This window comes from Oncorhynchus tshawytscha, unplaced genomic scaffold, assembly GCF_018296145.1.
Source record: "Oncorhynchus tshawytscha isolate Ot180627B unplaced genomic scaffold, Otsh_v2.0 Un_contig_388_pilon_pilon, whole genome shotgun sequence".
Taxonomy (NCBI): Eukaryota; Metazoa; Chordata; class Actinopteri; order Salmoniformes; family Salmonidae; genus Oncorhynchus; species Oncorhynchus tshawytscha.
Genome location: NW_024609827.1, coordinates 1,236,249 through 1,261,160, shown reverse-complemented (window position 1 = coordinate 1,261,160; position 24,912 = coordinate 1,236,249). Strand labels below are relative to the sequence as shown.

The following is a 24,912-nucleotide window of genomic DNA, read 5'->3' as shown; positions in this document are numbered from 1 at the left end:
GTTTAGCATCTGCTAAACATTTGGTGATCCTAATTTACCTAAAACAGGGAATATTTACTGGGATTAAATGTCAGAAATTGTGAAAAACTGAGTTTAAATGTAGTTGGCTAAGGTGTATGTCAACTTCTGACTTCAACTGTATATGTACATATTCTTATTCATCCCTTTACATTTGTGTGTATAAGATAGTTGTTGTGAATTTGTTAGGTTACTTGTTAGGTTACTTGTTAGATTTTACTGCATAGTCGGAACTAGAAGCACAAGCATTTCGCTACACTCTACTAACCATGTGTATGTGACCGATAACATTTGATTTGATTTGATGAGGCTAGCATAGGACCTTCTCTGTTGAAATTTGAGACGGTCTATACATGTACATGAGGCTAGTAGCATAGCATCTCACTCTCTACCGAATACTGATGGTGACGTCAATACCTCACATCGGATATTTAAAAATTTATTAAAATAACGAGATGTATCCACCAATCCAAAGATAGGAATAGGAGGGAGCTTCACAGCCCACCATTCTGCCCTGTGGACAACAAATCCCATTGTTAGAGTGGAGATGCAGGCATCTCATCACTATATCCAGTATCTGTGCTACTAGTCTACTTGTCCATTTATAAAGCTGCAATATGTCACTTTTTGGGTGACTCGACCAAATTCACATAGAAATGTGAGTTATAGATCTGTCATTCTCATTGTCTAAAATGACTCATCTAGAGGTATTTTGTATTGGTTTTTATTATGGATCCCCATTAGTTCCTGCCAAAGCAGCAGCTACTCTTCCTGGGGTCCAGCAACATCAAGGCAGTTATACCTTTTTTAAACATTACAATACATTCACAGATTGCACAACACACTGTGTGGCCTCAGGCCCCTACTCCACCACTACCACATATCTACAGTACTAAATCCATGTGTATGTATAGTGCGTATGTTATCGTGTGTGTGTGTGTGTGTTTATACATGTGTCTGTCCCAATGTTTGCGATGCTTCACACTCCCCGCTGTTCCAGGTGTTTTTTTAATCTGTTTTTAAAATCTAATTTTACTGCTTTCGTCAGTTACTTGATGTGGAATAGAGTTCCATGTAGTCAAGACACGACTGTGTGCCTCCCATAGTCTGTTCTGGACTTGGGGAATGTGAAGAGACCTCTTGTAGCATGTCTTGTGTGGTATGCATGGGTGTCCGAGCTGTGTTCCAGTTGTTTAGACAGACAGCTCAGTGCATTCAACATTTCAAAACCCCCTCATAAATAAAAGTAGTGATGAAGTCAATCTCTCCTCCACTTTCAGCCAGGAGAGATTGACATGCATATCAATAAGATTAGCTCTCTGTGTACATCCAAGGGCCAGCCGAGCTGCTCTGTTCGTAGCCAGTCCTTTATTGTGGCACCTGACCACACGACTGAACAGGTGGTCAAGGTGCGACAAAACTAGGGCCTGTAGGACCTTCCTTGTCGATAGTGCTGTTAAGGCAGAGCATCACTTTATTATAGACAGACTTCTCCCCACCTTAGCTACTAGTGCATCAATATGTTTTTACCAAGACAGTTTACAATCTAGTGTTACTCCCAGCAGTTTAGTCATCTCAACTTGCTCAATTTCAACATCATTTAGTACAAGATTTAGTTCAGGTTTAGGGTTTAGTGAGTGTTTTGTTCCAAATACAATGCTTTTAGTTTTATAAATATTTAGGGCTAACTTATTCCTTGCCACCCACTCTGAAACAAACTGTAGCTCTTTGTTGAGTGTTGCAGTCATTTCAGTCGCTGTGGTAACTGATGTGTACAGTGTTGAGTCATCTGCATACATAGACACACTGGCATTACTCAAAGTCAGTGGCATGTCGTTAGTCAAAATTGAAAAAAGCAAGGTCTTATGGGTGTAAACAAGATACAAAACATGATAATGAATGTTCTTGGTTTGTCTGCAGGTTCACAGCGACACCTTGTGGATAAAAGTATTCTAATCTTCTGGAGCTCAGTGATGTTTGGTCAATTATTTTATTAAAATATAGTAAATTCACTCACACAGAGGCATTGTGGTAATGTTGGTTAGGAAGTTCATCAAAGAAGTTAATATATACTTTATAAATCTCTTTATATTATGTGATAAATGGTATACTGCATAGTAACCTTTATATTATGTGATAAATGGTATACTGCATAGTAACAACATGATAAGGGTAAATTAACAACATGGAATCAGCACAAATACAAACACTCCTATGTCAAGTCTGTCCTAGTAACTCTTCATCACATAGAACCGTCATATTTAAGATATTATTTCACCATTGATACAAAGAATAAACATAATTGTTCAAAATCCATTTTCATAAAAAATAGCTAGATATTTGAATAAGGTGCTTCATTGAAAGAAAGAGATAATTTGCTCCACTAGGAAGTATAAGAAATAAGACAAGTTATAGAGAAGTGCTAGTCATGTTCAGGTCCCAGTCAGGTCAGGCTGCAGGTGTCTGTCCTCTGTGTCTGATGTTACACACCACTCCACTCTTTGGTCTCAAAGACCCAGTGTCCAGGATGTCAAAGGACTGGCCAGGCAGCAGGCTGAAGTCAAACCTCTGGAGCAGCTTGGCCATCACTACCTTGGCCTCCATCTGTGAACAACAGATCTCTTTAAAGGATGACAAATCTGGTGTGCTCAACTATAAAAAAGTCTATATTGGAGGCAGAAGTCCAGGAGTAATCTAACTAGGATGGATAATAGGATCAGCAGAGAACAATCCCAAATAAAGTTGTTTCAATGTATTTCATACGGACAGTCTGCTCACCTGTGCGAAGCTCTGTCCCAGACATGAGCGTGGTCCCAGGGAGAAGGGGTAGTAGCAGTAATAGGGTCTTCAGGACAGAAACAAACACAACATGTCTGTTAGCTCTTAAAGAGTTACTGAATGCACAGATTTTTCTATTGCTCATTAAGAGAAATTAGGTGGGTGTGTCCTCAAAATAGTCTGAATGAATCTAAGATAACTCAAGAAAGCTGTTATTAATTAGGGCATTTTTGTCGACAAGGTTTTAGTCGGGCAATTTTACATATAGCTAAGTTGTTTGGTGCAGTATAAAATGCATAACTTGTTGTCTCCTGTAAACAAAGTCTGATCCCCTGCGCTGCAGGTCAGGTCTGTCTCACTGTCTGTGTGTTGTGCCGTACCATCGGATAGAGCACAATCACCGCAGCTGTTGATCCCGTGTTAGTGGGCGAAATCATAACCCAACCACCATGTAAGTAATGATGAACTCTTGTACACAAAACTCACAAAACTCCTTTTTGGATGATACAGACTTTAATAGCAAAATTAACCTACTTGCACTTTTTAGTCAATTTTGGCACAAGGAAGAAATGTTTCTGGCTAATATCAATGTAGCATATGCCGTTTTCAACGAGAGAAGTTGATTCTCGAGTTCAGTTCTGCTTTAATCAATTCAAATGTTGTAAAGAAACAATAAAACAATGACAACGTATTGTGTGACTTACTTGGCAGCGTCTGGATGGAACCTCTCTGGGTCAAACTTCAGCGGGTCCTCAAAGAACTTATCCAACCTTCCACAGACATACGAATTGAACTGTAGACAGACAAGATAGGGGCAAACAAAAGATTCAAGACACTTTAGGAAATAAAATGAGTGCAGAGGTGTTGACTACACTGTTAAAATGAGGGGAATTGTAACACGTAAACTAGTGACAACTGAGCTGCCACCAACTTAAAAGACAAAACACATAATTCTGAGATGTTTTGAAACATTTCATGGTGTGTTGTAACAGCACTAAATCAAATATTGTGCAGCACCTTGCCAGGGACTGGGAGCACTAACACTATTTTGGTGTTTCGAGTTCTGTCCAGTGCAGAATCAGATCCCTTTATCTGGTGTCTTAATGTTTAACATTGTGTTATGTATTTGATCATTTACCATGATACTGTATACCATTTTGGCAGGCATTGTCAAGCGCAGTGTTCAAACCACCAGCAGTAACTGGAGGTTGAACTGCAAGAACTGAGGACTCTGCAGTTGCCTTTTCCACTGAAACTCATGAATGTGGGAATGGGTGCTGACCTCATTGAACGTCAAAATGCCTGACAGTTTTGATATCCGTTCATCATGATCCATTACACAACAAACTGCTTAATACCAATATAGAAATACAGACTTCTTTCTTCAAACATGTACACAACAATGTGTGAAAGAATTATAGTCTAAAAATGTTGAATTACCCACAATCCTCTAAAAAACAGAGTCCCGCTTCAAGATAAATGAAAGTTGATTAAAACCAAAGACTTCCAATGGGTTCAATCAATATATTGTTTCTCACGTTGGTTATCCTCATAAAAGATTATTCAATTTTGAGTAACATGTTAAATCAAATCAAATTTGTCACATGCGCCGAATATAACAGGTGTAGTCCTTACCGTGAAATGCTTACTTACAGGCCCTTAATAACCAACAATGCAGTTTTAAGAAAGTGTTATTTACTAAATAAACTAAAGTAAAATTAATCAAAGCAATCTAACATTAACACAATAAATAATACATAACAATAACGAGGCTATACAGAGTCAATGTGGAGGCTATATGCAGGGGGTAAGGTAGTGCTACTGAGTCAATGTGGAGGCTATATGCAGGGGGTAAGGTAGTGCTACTGAGTCAATGTGGAGGCTATATGCAGGGGGTAAGGTAGTGCTACTGAGTCAATGTGGAGGATATATGCAGGGGGTAAGGTAGGGCTACTGAGTCAATGTGGAGGCTATATGCAGGGGGTAAGGTAGGGCTACTGAGTCAATGTGGAGGATATATGCAGGGGGTAAGGTAGGGCTACTGAGTCAATGTGGAGGCTATATGCAGGGGGTAAGGTAATGCTATACTGAGTCAATATGGATGCTATATGCAGGGGGTAAGGTAGGGCTACTAAGTTAATGTGGAGGCTGTATGCAGGGGGTAAGGTAATGCTATACTGAGTCAATACGGATGCTATATGCAGGGGGTAAGGTAGGGCTACTGAGTCAATGTGGAGGCTATATGCAGGGGGTAAGGTAGGGCTACTGAGTCAATGTGGAGGCTATATGCAGGGGGTAAGGTAGGGCTACTGAGTCAATGTGGAGGCTATATGCAGGGGGTAAGGTAATGCTATACTGAGTCAATATGGATGCTATATGCAGGGGGTAAGGTAGGGCTACTGAGTCAATGTGGAGGCTATATGCAGGGGGTAAGGTAGGGCTACTGAGTCAATGTGCAGGGGTACAGGTTAGTTAAGGTCATTTCTAAGTGACTATGCACAGATAGTAAACAGCAAGGAGCCACGTAAAAACAAAGGGGAGGATCAATGTAAATAGTCCAGGGTGGATTAATTGTTCATTCATCGCTGCAACTCCTGTACGGACTCGGGAGAGGCTTAGGTCGAGACCCATCATTCCTCCGAAACATGACCCTGTCAAGCCACACTGCTTCTTGACACACTGCTTGCTTAACCCTGAAGCCAACCGCACCAATGTGTCGGAGGAAACACCATACAACTGGCGAACGTGTCAGCGTGCATGTGCCCGGCCAGCCACAGTAGTCGCTAGAGCGCAATGGGACAAGAACATTCAGGCCGGCCAAACCCTCCCCTGACGATGCTGGGCCAATTATGCGCTGCCTCATGGGTCTCCCGGTCATGGCCGGCAGCGACACAGCCCGGGATCAAACCCTGGTCTGTAGTGACGCCTCAAGCACTTGAAAAAACACTTTGGAGTTCCTACAATTCTGTTTTAAAACACATTCTGTGTATTTTTATTTTCTATTGATTTCACCTTTATTTAACCAGGTAGGCAAGTTGAGAACAAGTTCTCATTTACAATTGCGACCTGGCTAAGATAAAGCAAAGCAGTTCCACACATACAACAACACAGAGTTACACATGGAATAAAACAAACATACAGTCAATAAAACAGTAGAAAAATAAGTCTACATACAATGTGAGCAAATGAGGTGAGATAAGGGAGGTAAAGGCAAAAAAAGGCCATGGTGGCGAAGTAAATACAATATAGCAAGCAAAACACTGGAATGGTAGATTTGCAGTGGAAGAATGTGCAAAGTAGAGATAGAAATAATGGGGTGCAATGGAGCAAAATAAATAAATAAATACAGTAAGGGGAGAGGTAGTTGTTTCTGCTAAATTATAGATGGGCTATGTACAGGTGCAGTAATCTGTGAGCTGATCTGACAGCTGGTGCTTAAAGCTAGTGAGGGTGACAAGTGTTTCCAGTTTCAGAGATTTTTGTAGTTTGTTCCAGTCATTGCAGCAGAGAACTGGAAGGAGAGGCAGCCAAAGGAACAATTGGTTTTGGGGGTGACCAAAGAGATATACCTGCTGGAGCGTGTGCTACTGGTGGGTACTGCTATGGTTACCAGCGAGCTGAGATAAGGGGGGACTTTACCTAGCAGGGTCTTGTAGATGACCTGGAGCCAGTGGATTTGGCGACGAGTATTAAGCGAGGGCCAGCCAACGAGAGCGTACAGGTCGCAGTGGCGGCCCTGTCTCAGGATGGTAAGTTGGTGGTTGAAGATATCCCTCTAGTGGTGTGGGGGCTGTGCTTTGGCAAAGTGGGTGGGGTTATATCCTTCCTGTTTGGCCCTGTCCGGGGGTGTCCTCGGATGGGTCCACAGTGTCTCCTGACCCCTCCTGTCTCAGCCTCCAGTATTTATGCTGCAGTGGTTTATGTGTCAGGGGGCTAGGGTCAGTTTGTTATATCTGGAGTACTTCTCCTGTCCTATTCGGTGTCCTGTGTGAATCTAAGTGTGCGTTCTCTAATTCTCTCCTTCTCTCTTTCTTTCTCTCTCTCGGAGGACCTGAGCCCTAGGACCATGCCCCAGGATTACCTGACATGATGACTCCTTGCTGTCCCCAGTCCACCTGGCCGTGCTGCTGCTCCAGTTTCAACTGTTCTGCCTTATTATTATACAACCATGCTGGTCATTTATGAACATTTGAACATCTTGGCCATGTTCTGTTATAATCTCCACCCGGCACAGCCAGAAGAGGACTGGCCACCCCACATAGCCTGGTTCCTCTAGGTTTCTTCCTAGGTTTTGGCCTTTCTAGGGAGTTTTTCCTAGCCACCGTGCTTCTACACCTGCATTGCTTGCTGTTTGGGGTTTTAGGCTGGGTTTCTGTACAGCACTTTGAGATATCAGCTGATGTACGAAGGGCTATATAAATACATTTGATTTGATTTGATTAGTATATGGGGCTTTGGTATTAAAACATTTACATTGGGGTCACATTCAAAAACACACCTACCTGTCATAATTTCATTACACAATCATGGTGTTTTGAGAAATGTTATGTTTACATACTTTACTACATTGAGGTATGAGCCATACTGGCTTAGACAAGGATACTTCATTCCTTTACTACATTGAGGTATGAGCCACACTGGCTTGGACAAGGATACTTCATTCCTTTACTACATTGAGGTATGAGCCATACTGGCTTAGACAAGGATACTTCATTCCTTTACTACATTGAGGTATGAGCCACACTGGCTTGGACAAGGATACTTCATTTCTTTACTACATTGAGGTATGAGCCATACTGGCTTAGACAAGGATACTTCATTCCTTTACCACATTGAGGTACCACAACATATCACATGTTAACACCACAACTAAACTTAGAGATATTATCATACAACAGTCATCACTCCTCCACATTGTTTTTGAGGTGACTACTCACGACGCATGTGACTCCTGCTGGGATGGGGATGCCGTTGATGACGATGTTGTTGGGGATGAAACGAGAAGTGCCTGGTGCTGTAGGGTACAACCTTAGAGTCTCCTTCAAAACCTGACGGGGGGAGATGATATGAATCAAACACCCCATGCTGATTAATTGACGATGTGAAGAGTTACGTGACCCGAGACTTGAACACTTGCGTTAGCTCCCTAAGGGACATCCCACTGGGCACAGACATCAATTCAACATCTAGTTTTGATTTATATTTGATTGAGTTGTCAACATTAATGAAACATGAAATCAACAAAACATTTCACCATGTCATTGGATTTAGGTTAAATGTTGGGTGCAAAAAGACAAAATGGCCTTCAGTCTTTTTGCAAATCCAATCGGTTTTCCACGTTGATTCAACGTTATCGCATAGATGTTTTTTAGTTGAAATGACGTGGAAACAATGTCGACTGAACCAGTTGTTGCCCAGTGGGATGTAATAGGCTTTAGCTCAGCCGGCTAAAACAGTCTTGTAGCATTCAGACGAACCGGGTTTACATCCAGTTGGTCACACAGTTAACTGCAGTTAATATAGTACAAGTATAGTTGAGATGGCACCGACAGAAATGGCAGCTCTGCTTCTAGCTTTTTTTAGTATGAAATTGTGCTAGTAATTAGTAATGACAAGACAACACAAAATTAACATGGGACAGGTAGATCATTTACATGAGACAGGTAGGTCATTTTCCCCAGGTCGTCGAAGTTGATTTCCTGTTTCATCCCGAGGACGTCATCCACTTCCTGCCTCACCCTAGAGAGGTCAGAGACACTCACAAACTCAACCAACCTGTTTTTATTACAGAAATTATCAATAACCAAAATATAAATTATGAAAACAAGTCCTACTGTCACTCCCTGATCTGTTTCACCTGTCCTTGTGATTGTCTCCACCCCCTCCAGGTGTTGCTTATTTTCCCCAGTGTATTTATCCCTGTGTTTCATGTTTCTCTGTGCCAGTTCGTCTTGTATGTTTCCAAGTCAACCAGCGTTTTTCTCTTTCTCCTGTTTTTTTGCATTTTCCTTTTTCTAGTCCTCCCGGTTTTGACACTTGCCTGTTTCTGGACTTTGTACCTGCCGGCCTGACCATTCTGCCTGCCTTGACCACAAGCCTGTCTGCCACTCTGTACCTCCTGGACTCTGATCTGGTTTTGGCCTTTTTGCCTGTCCACCACCATTCTCTTGCCTACCCCTTTGGATTAATAAACATTTTAAGACTCCAACCATCTGCCTCCTGTGTCTGCATTTGGGTCTTGCCTTGTGCCTTGATGGTACGAACTGGCCATGACAGACCCAGCAGACATGGACCAGCTCTGCCAAGCCTCCATTGGGAGACATCATGAGTTGCTCCAGGTCCTTTTGGAAGGGCTCAGTTCCTTGACGGAAAGCCATGACCATGGGTTAAAGGCTATTATGGAGCAAATCAGGGAGTTAGCTCAGACTGTCTGGCACCTCTGAAAAACCCCAATCACCCAGTAATTTTTTTCCCTACCTGTGGTGAGATTGTACAGCCTCTCCCGACTCCCCGTGAACCCCGCTTAACTCCTCCAGAGCGATATTCGGGGAAACCCGGCAGGTACCAGGATTTCATTCTCAGTGCTCGCTTATTTTTTAGCTACAGCCATCTTCGTTTTCTTCAGAACGATCGAAAATAGCGCATATAATTACGCTAATGTCGGGAAGGGCGCTCCCCCGGACTACGGCAGTTTGGGAACAACAATCTGCCATTTGCGGTCATTTGGAGGAATTCATGGCAGAGGTGAGAAGTTTGAGTGCCTGACCATTTGCCTTTGCCTTCGGGACATGCTAAACAGGTTTGTGTTCGACTACCTGGACGACGTCCTGTTTTATACCCGATCTGCCCAAGAACATGTATTCCATGTCAGACAGGTCCTTCAGCGCCTCCTGGAGAACCAATTGTTTGTGAAAGCCGAGAAGTGTGAGTTCAAATCAGTGGTGAAAGCAGTGGTGGATTGGCCTCAACCAACGTCCAGAGTGCAGTTGCAATGGTTTCTTGGGTTTGCAAACTTCTACCGCCGTTTCACTCGGGATTACAGCACACTGGCGGCCCCCCTGTCGGCACTCACCTCCCCCAAGGTACCGTTCAAATGGTCTCCAGCTGTCGACAAAGCCTTTGTGGACCTGAAGCATCAGTTCACAACAGCACCCATCCTCATCCACCCAGACCCCTCGTGTCAATTTGTGGTGGAAGTGGATGCTTCGGATGTTGGAGTGGGGGCCATCCTGTCCTGTTCCAGCGATCTGCCCAGGACCAGAAGCTTCATCCCTGTGCCTTCCTGTTCCATCATCTCAATCCTGCGGAGAGAAACTATGATGTTGACAACCGAGAACTCCTGGCGGTGAAGATGACATTGGAGGAGTGGAGGCACTGGCTGGAAGGAGCAGAACAGCCATTCCTGGTTTGGACCGACCCTAACTTGAAATATCTCTGTTCAGCCAAGAGCCTCAAGTCAAGGCAGGCCAGGTGGGTCCTCCTGTTTACCAGATTCAACTTGACCATTTCCTACCGTCCTGGGTCTAAAAATGTGAAGCCTGATGCTCTCTCCTGCCTATACAGTTCCTCTGCCACACCCTCGACTTCCGAAACCATTCTCCCTACCTCATGCCTTGCTGCCACTGTGGATTGGGGTATTGAGAACCTGGTTCGCGAGGCGCAACGCTCCCAACCTGGACCTGAAGGGGGCCTGGATAACTGGCTGTTTGTCCCTAACCCAGTCCGGTCCCGGGTCCTGGAATGGGCTCATTCCTACAGGCTGACCTGTCTTCCAGGGCCCCGTCGTACACTAGCCTTCCTTCGACAATGTTCCTGGTGGCCGACAATGGTCCCTGACGTCTCTGCCTTTGTCAACGCATGCACTGTGTGTGCTCAAAACAAGACTCCACGGCAAGCTTCTTCTGGCCTCCTGCAGCCACTACCGGTTCCTCATCATCCCTGGTCTCATATCTCTGGACATTGTCACTGGGCTCCCTCCGTCTGATGGCAACACTGTCATTCTAACGGTAGTTGACGGTAGTTGACTGGTTCTCCAAGGCCGCCCATCCTTCTCCCCAAACTACCTTCTGCCAAGGAGACGGCTCAGCTTGTGATGCAGCATGTCTTCCGGGTCTATGGACTCTCGCTTAAAACGCCAGCAGCATACCACCCTGCATACCACTGCTGGCTTGCTTCTGAAGCTAAGCAGGGTTGGTCCTGGTCAGTTCCTGGATGGGAGACCAGATGCTGCTGGAAGTGGTGTTGGAGGGCCAGTAGGAGGCACTCTTTCCTCTGGTCTAAAAAATATCCCAATGCCCCAGGGCAGTGATTGGGGACACTGCCCTGTGTAGGGTGCCGTCTTTCGGATGGGACGTTAAACGGGTGTCCTGACTCTCTAAGGTCATTAAAGATCCCATGGCACTTATCGTAAGAGTAGGGGTGTTAACCCCGGTGTCCTGGCTAAATTCCCAATCTGGCCCTCAAACCATCATGGTCACCTAATAATCCCCGGTTTACAATTGGCTCATTAATCCCCCTCCTCTCCCCTGTAACTATTCCCCAGGTCGTTGCTGCAAATGAGAACATGTTCTCAGTCAACTTACCTGGTAAAATAACGGATAAATAAAAATAAAATAAAGACATGGTGTCCGATCGGGGTCCTCAGTTCTGGAAGGCATTCTGCAGCCTTATTAGGTTGTTGGCCAGCCTGTCATCCGGATTCCATCCCCAAACTGTCAGTCGGACGGAGCCAACCAAGACCTGGAGACCAACTTAAGGTGCATGGTCTCAACTAACCCCACTACCTGGAGTCAACTGGTCTGGGTGGAGAATGCCCAGAACACTCTTCTCAGTTCTGCCACAGGACTCTCCCCTTTCGAGTGCTCCATGGGGTATCAGCCTCCACTCTTCCCTGAACAAGAGCAGGAGGTCAGCGTACCCTTGGCCCAGATGTTTGTCCGTCGCTGTCAACGTACCTGGAGAAGAGCCAGGGCGGCTACTCTCAAGACCAACTCCAGGTATTGTCGACAAGCGGACCGCCGCCGGACCCCAGCTCCCCGCTACCATATTGGGCAGAGGGTATGGCTTTCCACTCGGGATCTGCCCCTTCAGGTAGAGTCCCGCAAGCTGTCTCCCCGGTTCCTTGGTCCTTTTCCTATCTCCAGAGTCCTGAGTTCCACTGCTGTCCATCTTGTGTTACCCTGTACCCTCCGTATTCATCCTACCTTCCATGTGTCTAGGATTAAGCCTGTGTCTCACTGACTGTCCTTTCTCTTCTGTCTCCAGGCCCATCCCTCCCCTCCGGGTTATTGGTGGCCAGCCAGAATAGGACGCCAAGGTAGGACGCCAAGTGTGGCCCTGGGGGGGGATACTATCCCGCCCTGATCTGTTTCACCTGTCCTTGTGATTGTCTCCACCCCCTCCAGGTGTCGCTTATTTTCCCCAGTGTATTTATCCCTGTGTTACCTGTCTATCTGTGCCAATTCGTCTTGTATGTTTCCAAGTCAACCAGCGTTTTTTCCTTTCTCCTGCTTATTGCATTCTCCTTTTTCTTGTCCTCCCGGTTTTGACCCTTGCTTGATTTTGGACATTGTACCTGCCTGCCCGACCATGAGACTGTCTGCCACTCTGTACCTCCTGGACTCTGATCTGGTTTTGACCTTTTTGCCTGTCCACAACCATTCTCTTGCCTATCCCTTTGGATTAATTAACATTGTAAGACTGCAACCATCTGCCTCCTGTGTCTGCATTTTGGTCTCGCCTTGTGCCTTGATAGTACGAACTAGCACAGAGAGACAGGAAACACAGGGATAAATACACTGGGGAAAATAAGCGACACCTTGAGGGGGTGGAGACAATCACAAGGACAGGTGAAATAGATCAGGGCGTGACACCTACTTCGTCAGTATCTCTGGCAGCCTTCCCAGTTCCATGACGGCAAAAGCTAGTTGATTGGCTGTTGTCTCTTGCCCTGTCAAGATTAAAACAACAAAAGCTAGTTGATTGGCTGTTGTCTCTTGCCCTGTCAAGATTAAAACAACAAAGGTACTGTGACTGTTGTTTCTTCAAACTTCATTTGTGTGGGAGAAACTATATTACTAAGATGGAATAAAAGAAAGAATAGCGCTTGTTTCAGGGAGACGTACCCGCAATGAAGAACGTCACAAAGTTGTCCAGCATAAGCTCCTCATCATCGTTTGCTATGTTTTCCTCTGAAATGATGGAAATATATCAGTTTACAGCATTGAGACAATAGTGCTACTCAGGGCCCGATTAAGAAGTCATAGGCACCGTAACAAACACAGTTTTAAGACACTACGTTAGTGTTTCCTTGATTTTGGCAATTTCTTGTATGTGCTTGTAATACATTTTTTACCCAAATCAATTGTGTTTAAAATATTGATACTCTGCGGCTAAATTATGCTCTCTGGTGTATTTTGAACATTGAAAGCAGCGTCCTGTGGTTGGATAAAAAAAAAACGTTTACATTTGATTTTATTTGCCTTATGTATGGGCTTAGGCTTGCAGCTTATTTCATTTTTTTGTATTAATCAGTTATCCAATTAAGGCAGGGCCCCCCAGTTACCCCCCCTACCACCTCTCATCTGACAATTAGCAGAGTGGCAGCAGGCTGTCTATACTCATTGAGAGCTCAGAGCGGCAGCAGGCTGTCTATACTCATTGAGAGCTCAGAGCAGCAGCAGGCTGTCTATACTCATTGAGAGCTCAGAGCGGCAGCAGGCTGTCTATACTCATTGAGAGCTCAGAGCAGCAGCAGGCTGTCTATACTCATTGAGAGCTCAGAGCAGCAGCAGGCTGTCTATACTCATTGAGAGCTCAGAGCAGCAGCAGGCTGTCTATACTCATTGAGAGCTCAGCAGCAGCAGGCTGTCTATACTCATTGAGAGCTCAGCAGCAGGCAGCAGGCTGTCTATACTCATTGAGAGCTCAGAGCAGCAGCAGGCTGTCTATACTCATTGAGAGCTCAGAGCAGCAGCAGGCTGTCTATACTCATTGAGAGCTCAGAGCAGCAGCAGGCTGTCTATACTCATTGAGAGCTCAGAGCAGCAGAAGGCAGCAGCAGGCTGTCTATACTCATTGAGAGCTCAGAGCAGCAGCAGGCTGTCTATACTCATTGAGAGCTCCTGAATCCTCATGTGGTTGGCGGTTTCAGTAAAAAAAAAAATCTAAAATCTATATATATATATATATATATATATATATATATATACATAACATCTATCAAAACTATATGCAGTACCAGTCAAAAGTTTGGACACAACTACTCATTCAAAGGTTTTTCTTTATTTTTACTATTTTCCACATTGTATAATAATAGTGAAGACATCAAAAGTATGAAATAACACATATGGAATCATGTAGTAACCAAAAAAGTGTTAAACAAATCAACATACATTTAATATTTTAGATTCTTCAAAATAGCCACCCTTTGCCTTTATGAAGCTTTCCACACTCTTGGCAATGTGCAAAGTGTGCCTTGAATTCTAATTAAACCACAGACAGTGTCATCAGCAAAGCACCATCACACCTCCTCCTCCATGCTTCACGGTGGGAACCACACATGCGAAGATTATCCATTTTCTTATTCAGCATTTCACAAAGTAAGGGTAGTTGGAACAAAAAAATCTCAAATTTGGACTCATCAGACCAAAGGACATAGTTCCACCATATTTCCACCAGTCCACTGACCTTCATGTCTTAAAGTAATGATGAACTGTCATATCTCTATCCTTATTACCGCTGTTCTTGCCATAATATGGACTTGGTCTTTTACCAAACATGGCTATCTTCTGTATACCATCCCTACCTTGTCACAACACAAATTAACAAAGCAAACCTGTTAATAGAAATGCATTCCAGGTGACTACTGTCACGACATGGCCGTTTTATGACTTTACAACAGGTCATAAATTCCTGGTCATGAAGAAAGATCATGCAGAAAGAAATGGGAAATAAACCTAAGGAACAAAGAGCATCTCTTTGTTCAACTCCTATTCCCCAAAATTGGAGGATTAAACAATATTTATATTTTTGAGAATGTGGGAATGGTCCGTGGATATTTAAAGAACAATCCTGTCAAAGTTGTTTTATTTTGTGACATTAGGAAGGATGGTAGCACAGAATAACGCTAGCTTTGGAAGTGTACATTTCTCAGTTATTCATTTTCTACCTGAATGTTGTGTAAAATATATGATTGAATATGAAACTATTTGTCAGAAGATGTAATGTCAAGTTGGCCTTCTGAAAGAGATAGTAGTTTAGCTATTAAGTTTTTACTAGCCAGTAGCCACACCCCCGTGAGCCCAGACATTACATCACCTGTCATAGAACCACCCCTTTTCCCACAGAGTATAAAACCCACTTCCTACAAAATATACATTAAGTCAAAGAACGCCGGGACAGAGTCCCCACGTTGGAATGGCTACAATTCTATATACCATTAGAACCACACCTGTAGTTTGGCTACACGGCTGGAAATGGTTCAACTCTGAGACTATCGATCACTACAGAATAAGAGCAAATCTTAGACATATAATTGCTAGTCTGCAGCTAGGCCTCATTGTTTCTGTTCCTGTGTCATGTCTGTGCGTTGTTCGTGTTTCTTATTTTGTATGATGTTGTGTTTATTTATTTAAACACTCACTCCCTGAACTTGCTTCCCGACTCTCAGCGCACTTCGTTAGTTAGTAACCAATATCTACTGTTTCTTTATGTAATTCTGCGTGATTATGTAGTTACTTAATTAGTTAGTAGATAATTAAGCCAATTTGTATATCGGTGATTTAGAATAGGGTTTGAGACGTTCAGTAATGAGAACTGATGAGGTAATAATAATATATTAATGAGAATGAATAATCGATCAAATATTAAAATATCTGAAGAGTTATATTCGGAAAATTATAACTCTGTAAATCTCAACATTTTCCGTGGTGCCCGGACTTCCTAGTTAATTAATGTTTACATGATTAGTTTAATCACGTAATAATTAAACCTAGAGGACTGATTTGATAATATACAGTATTCCCATTTCAAAATTTCCCAATTTTCTTTGTGGGCATCTATCCTTTTCCACAATCTTCTGGTGTTACGTAGCACCATGACACTAGTTAATGAAGCTGGTTGAGAGAATGCAAAGATCTTGCAAAGCTGTCATCAAGGCAAAGGGCGGTGACACTTTTTTTTGGATATCACATGATTCCATGTGTTATTATATAGTTCGGATGTCTTCACTATTATTCTACAATGTAGAAAATTGTAAAAAGAAAAGAGAGCAAAAACAGATTTTTTGAATATTTTGTAAATGTATTAAAAACAGAAATAGCTTATTTACATAAGTATTCAGACCCTTTGCTATTAGACTCAGAATTGAGCTCAGATGCATCCTGTTACCATTGATCATCCTTGAGATGTTTCTATAACTTCATTGGAGTTTGTGTTAAATTCAATTGATTCGACATCATTTGGAAAGGCACACAACTGTCTATATAAAGGTCCCACAGTTGACAGTGCATGTCAGAGTAAAAAACAAGCCATGAGGTCAAAGGAATTGCCCATAGAGCTCTGAGACAGGATTGTGTCGGGGCACAGATCGGCCTCTGACTGCAAGGCACTACAGAGGGTAGTGCGTACGGCCCAGTACATCACTGGGGCTAAGCTGCCTGCCACCCAGGACCTCTACACCAGGCGATGTCAGAGGAAGGCCCTAAAAATTGTCAAAGACCCCAGCCACCCCAGTCATAGACTGTTCTCTCTACTACCACGTGGCAAGCGGTACCGGAGTGCCAAGTCTAGGACCAAAAGTCCTTCTCAACAGTTTTTACCCCCAAGCCATAAGACTCCTGAACAGGTAATCAAATGGCTATCCGGACTATTTCCCCAACCCCTCTTTTTACGCTGCTGCTACTCTCTGTTGATCATATATGTATAGTCATTAACTATGCATCCATGTACATACTACCTCAATTGGGCTGACCAACCAGTGCTCCCGCACACTGGCTAACCGGGCTATCTGCATTGTGTCCCACCCACCAACCGCCAACCCCTCTTTTACGCCACTGCTCCTCTCTGTTCATCATATACAGTGAGGGAAAAAAGTATTTGATCCCCTGCTGATTTTGTACGTTTGCCCACTTAAAAAAATCCATAAAAACGCATGTCAAAAATGTTATAAGTTGATTAGCATTTTAATGAGGGAAATAAGTATTTGACCCCTCTGCAAAACATGACTTAGTACTTGGTGGCAAAACCTTTGTTGTCAATCACAGAGGTCAGACGTTTCTTGTAGTTTTCCACCAGGTTTGCACTCAGGAGGGATTTTGTCCCACTCCTCTTTGCAGATCTTCTCCAAGTCATTAAGGTTTTGAAGCTGACGTTTGGCAACTCGAACCTTCAGCTCCCTCCACAGATTTTCTATGGGATTAAGGTCTGGAGACTGGCTAGGCCACTCCAGGACCTTAACACCTCTTGTATTCCCAAAACCGCATGCGGGAGCGTAATCATCGCCTGACAATAATTAGCATAACGCAACGGACATAAATGTCCCTAGAAAATATTCCTATTTATGAAAATCACAAATTAAATATATTGAGACACAGTTTAGCCTTTTGTTAATCACCCTGTCATCTCAGATTTTCAAAATATGCTTTACAGCCAACGCTAGACAAGCATTTGTGTAAGTTTATCATAGCCTGGCATAGCATAGCATTATGCCTTGCTAGCAGCAGGCAACCTTGTCATGAAATCAGAAAAGCAATCAAATTAAATAGTTTACCTTTGATGAACTTCGGATGTTTTCACTCACGAGACTCCCAGGTAGATAGCCAAAGTTCATTTTTTCCCAAAAGATTATTTTTGTAGGCGAAACAGCTCCATTTGTTTTTCACGTTTGGTTGAGAAATAGCCCGGAAATTGTGGTCACCACAATCCATAATATCGACAGAAACATGGCAAACGTTGTTTAGAATCCATCCTCAAGGTGTTTTTCTAATATCTATTCGATAATATATCTGTCGGGACAATTCGTTTTTCAATAGGGCCGATTGGAGTGATGGCTACCTCTGTATTTTACGCGAGAATCTCTCTCGGAGCCACCATGTGACCACTTACTCAATGTGGCCGCCTAAGGCTATTCTTCAACAGAAATGCGTAAAACTACGTCACAATGCTGTAGACACCATGGGGAATACGTAGAAAGCGTAAGCTCGTTGATGGTACATTCACAGCCAAAGAGGGAGTCATTGGAACGCAGCGCTTTCAAAACCTTCCAGATTGGATTTTCCTCAGGCTTTCGCCTGCAACATCAGTTCTGTTATACTCACAGACAATATCTTTACAGTTTTGGAAATGTTAGTGTTTTCTATCGAAAGCTGTCAATTATATCATATTCTAGCATCTTTTCTTGACAAAATATCCTGTTTAAAACGGGAACGTTTTTTTTCCACGTTTTGCCCCCTAGCACCAAGAGGTTTTAATGTGCTTCTTCTTGAGCCACTCCTTTGTTGCCTTGGCTGTGTGTTATGGATCATTGTCATGCTGAAATACCCATCCACGACCCATTTACAATACCTTGATTGAGGGAAGGACGTTCTCACCCAAGATTTGATGGTACATGGCCCCGTTGTTTGATGCGGTGAAGTTGTCCTGTCCCATTAGCAGAAAAACACCCCCAAAGCATAATGTTTACACCTCCATGTTTGACGGTGGGGATGGTGTTCTTGGGGTCATAGACAGCATTCCTCCTGCAAACACGGCGAGTTGAGTTGATGCCATAGAGCTCCATTTTGGTCTCATCTGACCACAACACTTTCACCCAGTTGTCCTCTGAATCATTCAGATGTTAATTGGCAAACTTCAGACGGGCATGTATGTGCTTTCTTGAGCAGGGGGACCTTGCGGGCGCTGCAGGATTTCAGTCCTTCACGGCGTAGTGTGTTAACAATTGTTTTCTTGGTGACCATGGTCCCAGCTGCCTTGAGATCATTGACAAGATCCTCCCGTGTAGTTCTGGGCTGATTCCTCACCGTTCTCATGATCATTGCAACTCCACGAGGTGAGATCTTGCATGGAGCCCCAGGCCGAGGGAGATTGACAGTTCTTTTGTGTTTCTTCCATTTGCGAACAATCGCACCAACTGTTGTCACCTTCTCACCAAGCTGCTTGGTGATGGTCTTGTAGCCCATTCCAGCTTTGTGTAGGTCTACAATCTTGTCCCTGACATCCTTGGAGAGCTCTTTTGTACGTTTTGGCCATGGTGGAGAGTTGGAATCTGATAGATTCACTCTACAAAAAATCCAGAAAAACGCATGTCAAAAATGTTATGAATTGATTTGCATTTTAATGAGGGAAATAAGTATTTGACCCCCTTTCAATCAGAAAGATTTCTGTGGACAGGTGTCTTTTATACAGGTAACAAACTGAGATTAGGAGCACTCCCTTTAGGAGTTGCAATCTACTGCAGAGATAGAACTTTGACAGAACTTTGCAGGCTGTCATACTTTCCAGGTCTATGCCCAAACAGTTTGAGCTTCTAATTTTAAAAATGTATTTCTCCAGAAATAAGTCTCTCACTGTTGATGCCTGTTATAATAGACTCCCCTCAGCTCCCAGCTGTGCCCTGGACACCATATGTGAATTGATTACCCCCCATTTATCTTCAGAGTTCGTTCTGCTAGGTGACCTAAATTGGGATATTCTTAACACCTCAAACGTCCTACAATCTAAGCTAGATGCCCTCAATCTCACACAAATGATCAAGGAACCCACCAGGTACAAACCTAAATCTGTAAACATGGACACCCTCATAGAAATTATCCTGACCAACTTGCCCTCCAAATACAACTCTGGTGTTTTCAATCAGGATCTCAGCGATCCCTGCCTCATTGCCTGCATCCATTATGGGTCTGCGGTCAAACGACCACCCCTCATCACTGTCAAACGCTCCCTAAAACACTTCTGCGAACAGGCCTTTCTAATCGACCTGGCCCAGGTATCCTGGAAGGATATTGACCTCATCCCATTAGTAGAGGGTGCTGGTTGTTCTTTAAAAGTAGTTTTTTCACCATCTTAAATAAGCATGCCCCTTTCAAAAAATGTAGAACTAAGAACAGCCCTTGGTTCACTCCAGACCTGACTGAACCTCGACCAGCACAAAAACATCCTGTGGCGTACTTCACTAGCATCGAATAGTCCCAGCAATATGCAACTTTTCAGGGAAGTTAGGAACCAATACACACAGTCAGTTAGGAAAGCAAAGGCTAGCTTTTTCAAACAGAAATTTGCATCCTGCAGCTCTAACTCCAAAAAGGGACACTGTAAAGTCCATAGAGAATAAGAGCCCCTCCTCCCAGCTGCCCACTTCACTGAGGCTAGGAAACACTGTCACCACCAAAAATCCACGATAATTGAGAATTTCAATAAGCATTTCTTACGGCTGGCCATGCTTTCCTCCTGGCTACCCCAACCCCGGCCAACAGCTCAACACCCCCCGCAGCTACTTGCCCAAGCCTCCCCAGATTCTCCTTCACACAAATCCAGATAGCAGACGTTCTGAAAGAGCTGCAAAACCTGGACCCGTACAAATCAGCTGGGCTAGATAATCTGGACCCTCTCTTTCTAAAATCATCTGCCTCCATTGTTGCAACCCCTATTACTAGTCTGTTTAATCTCTTTGATTCTTTGATCCACCTCTACGCAGACAACACCATTCTGTATGCACCTGGCCCTTCTTTGGACACTATCTAGACTAGTCAGGATCGAGGCAAAGATGAACGGAGCAAAGTACGGAGAGATCCTTGATGAAAACCTGATACAGAGCGCTCAGTACATCAGACTGGGGTGAGAGTTCACCTTCCAAAAGGATAACGACCCTAAGCATGCAGCCAAGACAACGCAGGAGTGGCTTCGGGACAAGTCTCTGAATGTCCTTAAGTGGCCCAGCCAGAGTCCAGACTTGAATCCGATCGAACATCTCTGGAGTGACCTGAAAATAGCTGTGCACCGACGCTCCCCATCCAACCTGACAGATATTTAGAGGATCTGCTGAGAAGATTGGGAGAAGCTCCCCAAATATAGGTGTGCCAAGCTTGTAGCGTCATACCCAAGGAGACTTGATGCTGTAATTGCTGCCAAAGGTGCTTCAACAAAGTTCTGAGTAAAGGGTCTGAATACTTATGTAAATGTGATATTTAAAAAAAAATGTAGTTCGCCACATTTTCTAAAAACCTGTTTTTCTTCATCATTATGGGGTATTGTGATGTCATTATGGGGTATTATGTGAAGAATGATGAGGGGGAAAAACGATTTAATCAATTTTAGAATAAGGCTGTAATGTAACAAAATGTGGAAAAAGTCAAGGGGTCTGAATAATATATACCATATATATTTCCCTTTTTGTTGAAAATATAATCTATTATAAATTTTTATGCTGCCCCTTGGACCCCCATGGGCCTGAGCCCAGTGGCTTAAGCCACAGTAAGTCCCTGCATTAACCAGGCCCTGGTGCTACTGAACCTCATCAATAACATCACTGTTTTAGCAAGTCACATGCAGAGTGACAGGTAAAAGGTCTCCAATGTTAGTCTGTTCCCAAATCAGTTTGTGCCGTCTTCTCTTGAACAGTTGCAGGAGTTGGCAAGACGGCACGAACAGATCTAGGATCAGGGTACTACAACATGCCTTTGCCAGCCGTCTTGAGGATCTGTGTGAGGATGTCTTTTGGAACGTCCTCTCCGTTTTGGACGGCCATTTTCCTCTCGTTGATCCACTGTCTGCCTGTCGAACGCAGCAGCTGACAAGACTTCTTCACCTCGTTGATGAACTTCTTGTTCTTTGGGTAGAGCTACATGTGTAGGATCTTAATTTGATGACTCTTTTTCAATTATGTGAATTTTCCTGCACTGCAGGAAATGCAAATGTGTGTATTGAATGTTTAAAGAGGCTTGTAAAGTCTGTAATTTCCACAAAAAAATGTCAATTAATTATAATCCACATAATAATTTACATTTTTGTTGCTGCAGGATTATTTTCCTGCTGTAGCAAACAGGCTCAAAATAAACTCCTACATCTTTAGAGATATGACATCCGACCATTTATTTAAATCCCATCGAGGGAATGTGACGCTGTAAAACGCATTATGGTGCATTTAGCCACATCTTACAGGCTTCCTACTTGGAAGGATGGAAACAAGAGACTAGAACAAACTGTTCATGAGTGTCAATTTTTTAATTGTATTAGTTTCTTATAACACAGGATTTTAACTGATGAAACTGTAGGATTTCAAATAGATCAATTCAATAAGCCATCGTTGTGGAGAAGCATCACTAACATACTTAATGTCATTATTTACCTGGAAGGTGAAGTCTCTGACATAGTGGACCATTCCCTTCAGACATGTCTCTATAGCGTTGGGGAACGGAGAGTCACTCTCCTTCAGCAGATCCAGCTCCACTCCAAACGCCACCTTCAGATGAGATAAAAACAGAGGATTGACAAAAACTCCTGGTTCTAGTTATGCTAATTATAGCTAGCACATTGGCTTGGTGAGACTAAATTGTATATTGCTTCGGTAATGAGTGTGTTATAACTGCCTGTTATGACAATTTTACTGTCAGATATACAAACAAATGTAGCTTTATAACAGAAAGAATAAATTGTAGGGGCAGTGTGGGGATCTGAGGGTAACAGGAAGTGACCGTTACCTTAGTGATGACATCCAGTGTCACACAGTTGAACATGTGTTGCATGTTGGCAGCTGTGTTGGTGTCAGCCATGTCTGCCAGTTTATCCATCAGCTTCTCTGCCCTCTCGTTGAACGCACCCATCTGACCCCGCAGGTACCTAACAATACACAGCAATGATGGATGGATGAACAGATGGATGGATTGATCAATGGAGTGATCAATGAGTCGATTGATCAATTGATTATTACATCATGTGAAATGGATAAGTGACTTACAGACTGCTGAAGGCAGGGTCCATTATTCTTCGCTGTTTGTACCACTCCTCATGATTCTGTGCTGTGACCAGGCCATTTCCAAAAAACCTATGAAGAAGAAGGACAACAGAGTATTTACCCTAAGACTGAATAAACTGACCAGTGACCAAGTTGTCCCGTTTGAATGTCTATATGCTCTGTAGGCTACGCATGCAATAACCAGCATTAGGAGGGATTGTGTTGAAAGAGAAAACCAAAACATTGACACAATAAATAGTAGTAGGAAGTATATTTAGATAACATTAATTATACAGAGGACTCACCTCTGTCCAAACAGGTTAAAGAGACGCTTGTAGAACAGTGGGGCTTTGGGGTACTTAGGTGACATCAGGACTTCCTGTGGAGACAAAGAAAAGTGTCAGTAAGGTTTGAAGGGGGAATTGGGGTAATGTGTTATTTTACAGCACTTTCATTTCAGAAATTAACATGGTAAAATGTATGATTACACTAATCTTGGTTAACCCAGAACTAAAATCTTGCTTAATTTGGTCAGGTGTTTACGTCGTCAGTCCATCAGAGATTATAATTACAGTAATCTCACAGGTTTACCTTGGTGGTATCAGGACAGGTCACACACAACATCACAGCATGCATACCGTTGATACGGTAGACCGGTCCATAAGTCTCAGCCCTGTCAAAGATGGAATAGATCTTTATTGTCCCAGGAAAAACAACACCTGATAATGTGTATGTGTGTGCGTGCGTGTGTGTATGTCTACTGCTGCTCAATAGCATTCAACTCACCATTCCAGGAATTTGTCGTGGATAACTCGATCATTGCTCATCTCCCTCTGAATGGTTGGTAAATGTCCAAATAAAAAACTGGGGAGAACAAGAGACGAATTCATCCATAAATGTAAAATAAGAACGTTATAACATGAGTGATACCTTCACCTAGTGAAAATGAAAAAGGCAGGTCAAACAGCGACCCTGACGGCTGTTGAGGTTAACTTTCACCTAGTTCCTTATCAACAAATCCAATGCGTTGTCACTCGATATAGTTGAAAATAACTTTTAGGTACAGCATTTTAAAATAAATATTCAAGTTACATCATACTGACTCACCTATCCCTTGGTGGTCCCGGTATGTGATCATATTTCAGATGAATATATTTTATATAAAGACAAAAACAGAGAAATGCGATGAAAATCAATCCAAGCAGGCAAATAAGCAAATAACTGATCCAACCTGCAAAGAAAGAGAAAAGGGCCATATTTCCGAAGACTAGATAGCTCGTGGTGACCCTGCAAACCAGTTATGTTGTTGTTTCTTTTTGGACGGAATTTGGTCACCCGTAGTAGTACTAGTAGTAGAGAGGCATATGTGAAGCGAAAGGGTTTACTCTGCATAAAATATGTCCACGTCAAGCAGATCGTTAATTATTAATTCTTTTTGGCTGCGGTTCCGCATTTTCAGGAACCCCACTTGTATGGAGCAAGATAGCTGCCAAAAGGTTGAATATATATATATATATATATCGTTAAGAATGTAAGAAAATCCATATGTAAATTGTTAGGATTGTAAGAAAAGCCATGCGTGAAACATGAAATGTAAATGTTAAAATAGATCTGTAAACGTACAAACCCTATGTTCTGACTATGAATGAACATTTACACGTTCAATTATTACTTTACAACTCCCTTCACTCGGTTATAGATCTTTTAAATACAGTGCATTCAGGAAAATATTCAGACCCCTTCCCTTTTTCCACATTTGTGACCGGTTTCAGGAAACTAGGCATATGTCGCAGGTCACTACTTAACAGGAGAGCCGTTTGAACGTAAATGTAGTGTCTTAGCTCTTATTACTTATTTATATAATACGAAAGACTCTGAATACAAGAAATTGAACTGGAGCTTCACATTTAGTAAAACTAGTTAGTACCAGAATAACATAGAACAACACTGCACATGACCAAGAGTTCTCCATTCTTAAAGGGGACTTCAGTAATTAACAGAACATAACATTCCTTCTCTTATACAATCAGAGTTATTTTTACAAAACCACAACTGAAACATTTCCCAGAACTTGTAGTTATTTTGCATCTTTTAATATGAACTTGAACAGTTTGTTTTTGTTTGTTTGTTTATAAGTTCAGTCTGTCTGGTGAATGGTGCCTTCGTTC

The 24,912-nt window shown here is 42.9% G+C and overlaps 1 protein-coding gene across 2 annotated transcripts; it reads right to left on the bottom strand.

Annotated features, from left to right (window-relative positions):
- Positions 1-1,989: 1,989 nt before the first annotated feature.
- On the bottom strand, positions 1,990-24,157 carry LOC112249824 (cholesterol 24-hydroxylase). 2 transcript variants are annotated; one of them, XM_042319177.1, is made up of 15 exons: positions 23,852-24,157; positions 23,531-23,608; positions 23,336-23,417; positions 23,050-23,123; positions 22,748-22,834; positions 22,491-22,629; positions 22,139-22,252; positions 21,469-21,631; positions 12,921-12,986; positions 12,673-12,796; positions 8,451-8,535; positions 7,734-7,844; positions 3,501-3,589; positions 2,797-2,863; positions 1,990-2,622 (listed from the first exon to the last, which is right to left on the bottom strand). In XM_042319177.1, exons 1-15 carry the CDS (start codon positions 23,998-24,000, stop codon positions 2,467-2,469), a joined length of 1,584 nt encoding a protein of 527 aa, XP_042175111.1. In that variant the 5' UTR covers positions 24,001-24,157; the 3' UTR covers positions 1,990-2,466. The 2 variants fall into 2 exon arrangements, with proteins under 2 accessions (XP_042175111.1, XP_042175112.1); XM_042319178.1 differs by having other exon boundaries at positions 12,673-12,745; positions 23,852-24,156.
- Positions 24,158-24,912: the final 755 nt, after the last annotated feature.

What these genes read in the sequence shown, in the direction of transcription:
- LOC112249824 (XM_042319177.1), bottom strand. Translation starts at nt 24,000, where the DNA reads ATGGCCCTTTTCTCTTTCTTTGCAGGTTGGATCAGTTATTTGCTTATT. An exon ending in TCAGAGACTTCACCTTCCAG is followed by an intron (nt 21,632 to 22,138) that starts GTAAATAATGAC and finishes CTACACATGTAG; the next exon opens with CTCTACCCAAAGAACAAGAA. An exon ending in TTCCATCCAGACGCTGCCAA is followed by an intron (nt 2,864 to 3,500) that starts GTAAGTCACACA and finishes TCTGTCCTGAAG; the next exon opens with ACCCTATTACTGCTACTACC.